The following is a 10,220-nucleotide window of genomic DNA, read 5'->3' as shown; positions in this document are numbered from 1 at the left end:
TACACTATGCCCAAATAGGCCGCTCAAATCCCATGGTGGATAACACACCACATTAACCTTTGTATTTTACAAATTCCTGATTGCGCATTATCCACCGTGTATGTGCTCCAAGATTTGTGCTGATCTATCTGAATGTGGCCTAGGCAATAATTTCTCCTCGGTTACCAACTTTAGCCCAGACAGCATCTTTCACTGTGTCTCCCATTAGAACTCTAGCCGAGTTTTAAGTAGTGGGACAAGGTAGGTACATAGCTTTCCATGGGACGCCATGCATGCATGACAGCCTATTACTTTGTGGCTGCTTTGTGATTCATGCACAAGATTCCAACCGCTTGAAGTTTTGAACGTGGCACTCGCAATATTCGTGTCAAAATATGGATGACATTATTTATCCTTTTCATATAGTTTTTGGGTGCTTAGCTAGGTAATCTTATATTATGCACTCTCCAAGCAGCATCCTAGTGCCGTCCAAGGGCAGTGTTTGAAAATAGGATCTCAGTAGCTTAGCCCAGAGCTGAAAGATATATATATATCTATCTATATATATATATATATATATATATATATATATATATATATATATATATATATTAAAGAAAAAAGAAAGAAAAGAGATGCTCTTAGATCAAGAATCTCAAATTTTTTTTTTTGAGGCCGAAGGGAGGCACATAGTCATCATTTTAAAGGAAAAAAAAAAAAAAAGAAAGAGGGAGAAGAAGATGTAAACTAAAGTAGTAAACTTCAAATTCGATCAGCGGTGATCAGCAGCATAGTAAACTAAAGTCAGTGCTGTTTGGCCTGCCCTACCCTACATCTCTAGTCTGTGGCAGTATGAGGTGGCCTGTTTCTCTTTCTGATCCCGGTCCGAAAGAGTCCGGAAACAGATCTTCTACAACCCAAAATTACTATTTTTGGTAAATTACCATTCAGAATTAAGTGCAGCAAGGCAACAAATCTTTTTTTCTACAAACCGAAGTCATTGGAAATTCCCCATCTCATCCCAACCCTTGAGTTCAAATTTTGCGGGTACCAGCGTCCCGGAAGCTTCCGGGACCCGATTTCATCTCGGGAGCGGCGCGGAGCACAGCGATGGTGCACATAGCCCATTTGGTGACGCAGCCACCATGTCATTCTTAATTCTGCTCCCCTCCGGTGCCATCTGAGCCCTCCACGCCCATCCAGAAAAACATACGTCCCCTGATCGCTCTTTGTGCCGTTGGGTTCGCCGATCCACAGATCTAATCGGATATAGATTGATTAAACACCGTGTGGATCAAAAAAATTATCAATCTAAATCTGATCTATTCATTACAAAAATTAAAAATTTAAATTTAATTTATTTATTCAATAAATAATTTAATTCAATCTATTTAATTTATTTATTAAACAGATCAAATTAAATTAAATAAATTAAATAGATTAAATAAATTTTTAATAGATTAAATAAATTAAATAAATCAGATTAAATGAATTAGAAATATATTAACTGATTTTTAAATAGATTAAATAGATTTTTAATAAATTAAATGAGTTAAATATATTGTTTGATACAATCAGATTTGAATATTAGATAGGTTAGACTGATCAAATATCTAAAATTTAAATTTAATATAAATATTAAACTATTTAAATAGAAATAAATTTAAATTTATTATTATTATTTTTTTGAGATTCAGACGATCATATCATTCTAAGTCAAGTATATTCTAAATAGCTTAAAAATAAAAGATTCCTCTATGATCCACAGGCAAGTCTCCTCGTTACCCATCTTTGGATTTAAATTATTCCCTAATGTTTGGTGGGAGGGATGGATGGATGAGACAAAAAAAAAATGATGGGCGAAAGGCAAGGTCCGCGAATCTTTTATTTATTTGGTAAGATATAAAAAAATAAATAGGCGATTTTATTTTTTGAAGAAAGAATACAGCTGCAGATTAGAAAAATGGATAATATTGTTGCCATTAAATCAGCAATCATTTTTTACTCAACAAAAGAGGTAAAAAAAAACATTTATATCATGCAAGGACTCTGATTTAATTTTTATATAACCAGGGATATTTTATGACCATCTCAACTGTTTTGAGACAAAAGGCACAGGCTGTGAAGTCTGCCGTCTGCAAATGAGTGGTTTTGTTTTGTTTTGTTTTTTGTTTTTTGTTTTGTTTTTTTCTTGTTTTTCTATCTCCCCATTTTATCTCCTGAGTCGATTCTTCCTTTACGTACAAACTAATCGTTGGGCGTTCAAGAGCAATAGGGATGTAAATGGAACACGCAGAAGTCCAGTATATCCTATCCATGTCTGTTTTTTATTTGGTATAATCCATGTCTGTTTGTCGCTCATATTTTAGTGCTCGCAAAGTCAGATATGAATCCCAATTAAACAAATGTGTATCAAACCTGTACTTAAGACAGAATAAATAATGATCTTCTCTTCCACGACCAAAATGTAACATGAGATCACCAAACCGCCAAAACAATAAAAAAATAAAAATAATAATTAATCAAATAAACAAGATGTACATTACCTTGATTTCTTCTTTATGACGATTTAGTAAATCTTGTTTCTGTACGACTACTTTTATTTATTTTATATAATCATATAAATTTCGTGCTCATATAAAGATAGATTTTATTTTATATAATCATATTTGTGCACTTGTATGTGAACCTGAGTGCGGTACATCGATGATGATGATTTATATCTGACTTGAATAAAAGGAGAATTAGAAACCTGTGGTACATTTCGGTAATTCGGCACTTTCTCTTTACATTCCGGTGTGGATTTCTGCTAGGTGGCTTTGTCACATACTGGGGCAGGTCTTTTATTGGTTTTGAACAAATTAAAGATGAGAATTCTGGCCATCTAATTCTAGCAACTAAAATTAGACTCTGTCCAAACCCTGCAGTAAATCCTATTCCAAGACAGTGTACCAATCAGTTAAAACCCTTGTCCTCCCTTTATTAACTCTTTCCCATCCTCTGTTTTGAGGACTTTAATCCAATCAACACGAGAATTGACTCCATAAACAAATGAGCTGGCAATGGCAGGCATCCCTTGACCTCAGAGAAACGATTCTTCTCTCTCTTAAGGAACAAACGCCAGCACATCAAGTCCAAACCCAACCAATCGGCCGGCGCCACATCATCCATCAAAACTAAAGCTGGCAGGATCCACCCAAGTCCGAATACTTAAAAATTACAAGAAACAAAATTTCTCTCACATTCCAATAATATCCCCGTCTTCTACGTGTCGACACCCCACTTTTGAGCCTTCGGTTCTGCTTTCCAAAACGCCCCCAGTACGGCGTCGGTGGGTGAACCACTCTCTGGCACGCAGGCAAAAAGCAAGCACGGCCACCACCCGCGAAACAGAGTAGAAACAAACAAAAAAAAAAAAAAAAAAAACCCGTCGGAAGGGTATTTCCGGCAAACCGAACCAAACTATACGATGGGTGCGAACCCATGGGTGGCGCCGTGCGTAAATTAAGCCGTGAAACGTGGCCACTTCCACACTACCCCTTCCCTCTTTAAAACGGCAACCCCCGCCTCCCCCATTCCCCCATCCTTCATTCATTCCGCCCTCCATTTCTATTAGTATTCATCATTCCATCACTCCTCCACCACCGGAGCTTTCTTTCTTTCTTTCTTTCTTTGAAAGGAAGAAAAGAAAGCTCCTTTCCTTCTTCTCTCGAAGTTTTTTTCCTCATAGAATTAGAAAGAGAGACAGAGAGAAATGGGAGGAGGAGAGATGGAGGGGAGGAAGAGGTTTGCCGTGCTGCTGTGCGCGGAGGACTCGGAGTACGTGAAGAAGGTTTATGGGGGGTATTTCAAGGTGTTCGTGGGGTTGTTGGGGGAGGAAGGGGAGAGATGGGATGTCTACCGGGCGGCGCGCGGGGAGCTGCCGGCCGAGAAGGATGTGGACGCTTACGACGGCTTCGTCATCACCGGCAGCTGCAACGATGCGCATGGCGACGATGTGTGGATCAAAGAACTCGTCAAACTTCTCAAAATCATCGATTCCAAGCGCAAGAAGGTCCTCGGAATTTGCTTCGGCCATCAGGTAATATTTTGGTCGTATTTTTTATTAATTTCTATAATTAATCATATTAATGCATCTCATTTTGCATTTGGATGATAAATTAGGCTTTTTGTTGTCGATAATTCGATATATTATGTCATGAGAAAGGAAGGGTAGAGAAGGCCGTTCACATGCTTTGTATAGGGGGCTTGGGGAAGTTGGGGGCATTTTGGTTCTTTTAGACATCGTCGATCCGGCTAACCGCTTTCTTCCGGCGAGGTCCGGGTGGGGAAGTCCGCGTGCAGATCTTCTGTATGCGGGTGGTGCGGATCTGCCACCGTATATTTCCCGTCTTTTGTCGTCGTTGGACGCTGGCTTCTGACGCCGTTCTGCTCTATTTTTGAAAAATTACAAATTGCCTTACGAATTACGATTCTAAAAGGCCGTGTTATATATTTTTAATTTATTCCAAGGACACAGCGACGTTTAGTAGATATTATTTTTCTAAAAATAAAAGATTTTAACTTGGTACGTGACTCACGTGACATCGTGCCAGCTGGACGGTGATGCGTGTCGGGACAACTCAGAAGATCCGGGCCCGACCATTTAGGGTTCCGTGTACCACATCTGAGAGACCCAGCCACGTTCTAGACTGTAGCTATATATATATAACTTAAAATAAAGAAAGGAACCTAACCTTGTAATGACCACAAGATCTTGGAAGGGCGAGAAGACCAACGTCCAAGTGGTCTAATATTTAATTGTTTCTTCGGGTCAGGACTCTTGTTTTGAACCGTTGAATGTCTGGAATTTGCCAGTGCCAGCCAGCCAATGCCGTTGATTGTCTGGTCGCTGTGGAACTTAATACTTATGTTTAGTCACATTTTGGCTGCTGACATGACAACTTTTTTCTCCTTCAAAAAAGAAAAAAAGAAGACATGACAACTTTTACCAGGACTAATGTCGAAGGAACCTAACTTTATGCATTTCTTGCTTTAGTCTGTTTGTTTAATTTATTCAAGATTTTGAATTTGTTTCAAGTATTTGTTTAGTCCATCAAAAGATTTGAATTTTATTACAAGTATTCTTCTGATTTGGTCACTATGGACGCTCATACTTTGTTTAGTCACATTTTGGCTGCCAACATGATGAATTTTTACTAGGTCTGGTGTCGAAGCAACCTAACTTTATGTAATTTCTTGGCTTAAGTCTGTTTGTTTAGTCCATTCGAGATTTTGAATTTGTTTGAAGCATTTCTTTGGTTCATTGAAGAATTTGAATTTTGTTACAAGTATATTTGCCGATTCAGAGGACCCAGTCTATTTATTAATGATGATGCGTTTTAGTCACATTTTGGCTGCGGGCACCAACCAGCCGATCTGCCGACAAGTGTAAAATGGAAATCTAGACGGTCGGATCTTTAGCTTATGGTTGCTGCTATTTTCTTCTTGAAAACTGATCACATGGCGGAGGGCCAAATGAGTGGTCCCTGGTTAATAATATCTGCCTTCTGTTTCTTGGCAACAGGGGAGATTTAAATCCAATGGCCAAAGAAACTAATGGCTGATGTTTTTTGGTTAGCTAATAGTTGAGAATTGAATACATCACCTGCTACAGATATAGCACATGATTGATATGGCGATCTAGCCTGCCGACAATTTTGGGAGTTCCCAAATTTTGGGTTCTAGTTTGGGTGGCTGTGATATTTGTTCTTCATTCGACTCACATGGCAGATGCTTCTATCCTTAACTTTGCTCGAGTGCCAGTGTTACCTCTACTATATGGATAAGCTCTCTATTTTGAGGTGTAAAAAACGTTTCTTATCGACTAGATGATAAGGTGCAAGGCATCTGTGTCCATACCTCATTAAAAAGCAAGCTGCATGCTCCTATAATATTACAGGAGATTGTTTGTATTAGTGTTTGTTGATCATTGCCATGTGAAAAAAAAAAAAAAAAATCTATGATGATTTGCATGCTACCATCAATTAGTATTATCCACTGATGGGCTTGTGTGGGAAAGATATCAATGTTGCAGGCTACACTCCAGAGTTGGACCACAGCGGTCAGATTCTTGGTGATCTGGTTCAGAAGTAGGTTTATGTTGCAGGAGGAATTTATGATCCAACTGAAAAAGAGGAACTTTATGAAGTAAAGAAAAAGAACCAATTTATTTCTCCACATAATGGAGTTATCAGATCTTGAATGTGATGGAACTGGGTGGGAGATAAATTTTGGAATGGCATGTCCAGTAAGCATGATATGATGATGTTGGAGTTGGGGCCCGGTGGCGGTCTCTAACTTCATCATTATTATGGGAGACTGGAATCCAATTATTAGGCGACCGAAAGTATCATGAAATTTTGCAATTGATAAGGTTTATATTTCAGAGTAACCATGGTTTGTCTGAATTTTTTAATATTTTTTCGAGAAAAAAGTTCGTCTAAATCCTTTTATCATTAATATTTGGCTTAAGACTACTGGCTATCACAGTTAAATTTGCACAGATTTTGACCCGAGCGTTGGGCGGGAAGACTGGCCGAGCCAAAGGATGGGATATAGGAGTCACCTGCATCCACCCCTCGCATTCTGCTCTTAAGCTTCTCTCTTCTCTTCACATCCCCTCTCATCTTCCGGTGATCGAGTGTCATCGGGACGAGGTAAGTGAAGGATATCCATGAATTGATATATCATTTCATTCTAGTTATCTGCTCTGATGCATTTAAATGCGACATTTAAAGAATTCTTTTAACTTCAGGTCTGGGAGCTGCCTCCCCATGCAGAGGTGATAGCTTGGTCTGAGAAGACTGGCATCGAGATGTTCAGGTATGGAGACCACATCATGGGCATCCAAGGCCACCCTGAATACACCAAGGACATTCTCCTGCACCTCATCGATCGCCTCCTCCAACGTAACCTCATTCAGGTAAGAAACCATCCAGTGAAATATCCGGACTTTATCTCTTTCATTTTCTTAGTGGAAAGCTCTTGAGCTCTGGCTCCATCTTTTTCGAAGAGAAAAAAAAAGAAAATAAGAAAAGGAAATACTTTGGACTTTGTGAAATATCTTCTGCTTGTCTGGTTTTATGGATGACTAATAATATGGGAACCAGCAAATAGGGGGAAATGGAAGATAAACAAAAGGATAATGTTTGTGATTAGAACGTGCATTTACTTCAAAATCAGAGGATAAATGCAAGGGAAGCCAATCTCAGAATGTTGGTAAGCCACTGCAAGATATTCTGGGAGTAGATTCGCTTTCAAAGTCATTTTCTATGTGACCAAATTCGTATCAAATTTTAGGATTGTGTCCTGTCACACATTCAGCTATGGTCTCAAACCCATCAACCATGGAATAATGACAAGGCTTTGGTGGCTTTCGGCCTCCTCTTTCGTCAAAAAAGAAAGGCATGAGACATTGGGGTGCCTTTTCAATGTCTGCCTCTTCTTTCTTACCATCAATAGATATTTTTGATAAATGTCAAAATTAGCTTTGTGATTTATGCAAATAATTAATGGTATATTTGGAGTCTTCATTGCCTTTTGTTGTTGTTGGCCCACCATTTTCTACATACACCTGAAGATAGATATTAGCCCAGTTGTGATGATTCCTTAATTAATGCTTGGTCAACGCATGCCCAGCGGTTGTCCGGTTGGTAGTATTGCTATTCATTTCTGGAAGGACAATATCGCTGGAAACAAGTTCCATTGCCTTCCAAACATGACATCTTATGCTTGGAAGATAACTATGGTTGAAACAAATTTGATTACCTTCCTATCATGGCTGCAATTACTTTGCTATCATAGCTGCGATTATCTTCCTATACTGTCATTATATGATTTTCCATGGTTGTTGTAACTTCCCCTTATTATTGGCTTTTGATTCTTTGACAACTTGTATATAAACATAGCATTTCAATGAATATGATAAGAAATTGCAGCTGAAACAACTCCTCTCATAATAGATATATGACTTTATATATATATTTGCATAAAATGAAAATTTTTGTGCAATTTTAAAAATTCATGTCATGACTTGTAGGAAAACTTTTGTTTCCACCACCCGCCCCAAATCATAGCTTTTCAGTCAAGGCGGTCACTTTAGCTTTGGTTATACTGCTTTGCATCTGCATAATGCCAATTCACTTCAGATTAGTAAAATTTTGTGAATTAATTTCTCAAGGCTGCTTTACCTGACACCATGTATCTAAATCTTTCTTTGTCATGAATGAATAAACACACGTTTTCAAGACCCGATTATTTTAATTAGTTTCAACCGTTTCAGGGGCCATTTTTGAATGGGCCTAAAGCTTCTCTTTTAGTACGTCATAGCTATCATTCATGTATCAGATGATTGTTCTTTTATTCTCATTTTCTCTTTAAGCAAGATCATGTTATAATTGTGCTTCATGATTCTTTTATATCTTCAAACTACTTATGCTTAAACATGGCATCTATTGTTGTCATGTGGGAACTAAACTGAATGGATGTGTCTCAGACTCGTCATGCTGAAGCAGCAAAGGCAAGCTTAGATGCTCGGGAACCAGATCGAGAGGCATGGAAAAAGTTGTGCAAAAGCTTTCTCAAGGGGAAACTCTGATTGTAGCCGGAACATGTCGCACTGAAAACTAGATTATGATTCTGATGGGAACCCAGCTTTTGTATATAAACATGTTACTCAAAATGTCAAACAAAGGTAGTTGGATTAATCTCCTTTACAACTTGCTACTGTTCAGGAAATTTATGGGTGGAAGTTTAGATAGGAGGGGTTTTTCAGGTCTGCCACACCTTATGTAACTCTTTTACTTCGTTGAATGATTTAATCAAGGAATTTACTTCACAAAAATTGCATATCAATGGATGCTGTCTTGGAGTATTTGCTTTCAGTTGACGCTCTAAACATTAAGAAACCAAGGCAAGGATAAAATTAAGGATAAAAGGTGTGAAGAGGATAAAAGAAAGGGGAACCAAAGATCAGCATCTGAGAGCAAATTCAGTCATAGCCCAATGAAACCAGGATAACATTAGCGTAGAAAAAGAATTAAACATATAAAAATAAGAGAACCAATGTTTGGACTCTTGATAATGCAACAAAAATTACATGACCAACTGACATGACAAGCTCCAAAATGAATTCGCTTGCTCAAACTTCACTTGCTATCCTTCAACGCTCATGATGTGAGAAAATGGATCAGAAAATTTTGGTCAACCTTCTTGAGCAAGAAATGCTGAATGGTGGGATCCTCTTTTCAGGGAATACCCAGGCCCAGTGCAAAAATTGTAGCATGTGAACTCAGGTTTAATGCTTGAAGACATGATATTGTCACTAGAGGTCATAATTTACCATGTGGAAAGGATCATGACAAACTGGAAGCAATGCAATTGGAGTGTTCCCCAACCAAAAAGCATATTTAAAGTTCCATCAGAAAAGGACCCAGGCAAAATCAAAGCCAATTATCTTAAAACTTGAAGCAAATTTACCAGCTCGCAGGATCATGGAGATACGGAGAATTTATCAGGATGGTTAGATCTGCAAGTGTATTGGATTGATCTCCTTCTTACTGGAACAAATTCAAAATTAACCCAGTCCAACCCAAACCAATATTATTTGGATTAGACTCAGATTTGAGAACATGACTTGTTTCAAATATGGATTTGGCTTGGGTGCGTTGCTATCCTAGAATGTTTAATAAACTAAAGTTGATCTTCTATCCAAAAAAAGAAAACAAAAGAAAAGAAAAGAAAACTACAGCTGATCATGGGCCAGCCCTCAGGCCTAAACTATATTCATTTGTAGTTGGGCTTTGGGCCAGTATATTTAAGTTAACATTTTTTGTGCCCAAGCGCAGCTCATAATTAGTGCTAACCCAAACTGTAGCGGGATGTGTAGAGATGGCAATGGGTAGGGTTTGGGTCGGATAGTATACTACCCATCCCCAAACCCGAACTTAATACCCTATACCCAAACCCTACCCGATACCCAATCGGGTAAGAAAAGAGATACCCATCCCCATACCCAACGGGTTCGGGGATACCCGTGGGTAACCCATTTCCCCATACCCAATCCATACCTGCCCCATACCCAACCCATACCCATCCATTCTATACCAAAAAAAAAGTAAAATAATTTTATGCATATTATCAATCAAAAATAGAATTACCAATTATATATATATACATACATACATACGCACATACACACT

At 38.3% G+C, this 10,220-nt stretch overlaps 1 protein-coding gene across 2 annotated transcripts; it reads left to right on the top strand.

The window, feature by feature from the left end:
• Positions 1-3,551: 3,551 nt before the first annotated feature.
• Positions 3,552-8,874, top strand: LOC105053909 (gamma-glutamyl peptidase 5). 2 transcript variants are annotated; one of them, XM_019846037.3, is made up of 4 exons: positions 3,552-4,060; positions 6,511-6,677; positions 6,776-6,943; positions 8,516-8,874. In XM_019846037.3, the coding sequence occupies exons 1-4, from the start codon at positions 3,868-3,870 to the stop codon at positions 8,615-8,617; spliced, it is 630 nt and encodes a 209-aa protein (XP_019701596.1). In that variant the 5' UTR covers positions 3,552-3,867; the 3' UTR covers positions 8,618-8,874. The 2 variants fall into 2 exon arrangements, with proteins under 2 accessions (XP_019701596.1, XP_010933553.1); XM_010935251.4 differs by having other exon boundaries at positions 3,554-4,060; positions 6,525-6,677.
• The last annotated feature ends 1,346 nt before the right edge of the window (positions 8,875-10,220 follow it).

Source organism: Elaeis guineensis, chromosome 2, assembly GCF_000442705.2.
Source record: "Elaeis guineensis isolate ETL-2024a chromosome 2, EG11, whole genome shotgun sequence".
Lineage (NCBI taxonomy): Eukaryota > Viridiplantae > Streptophyta > Magnoliopsida > Arecales > Arecaceae > Elaeis > Elaeis guineensis.
The sequence above is the reverse complement of the archived record's forward strand: the minus strand, read 5'-3'. Positions and strand labels throughout refer to the sequence as shown.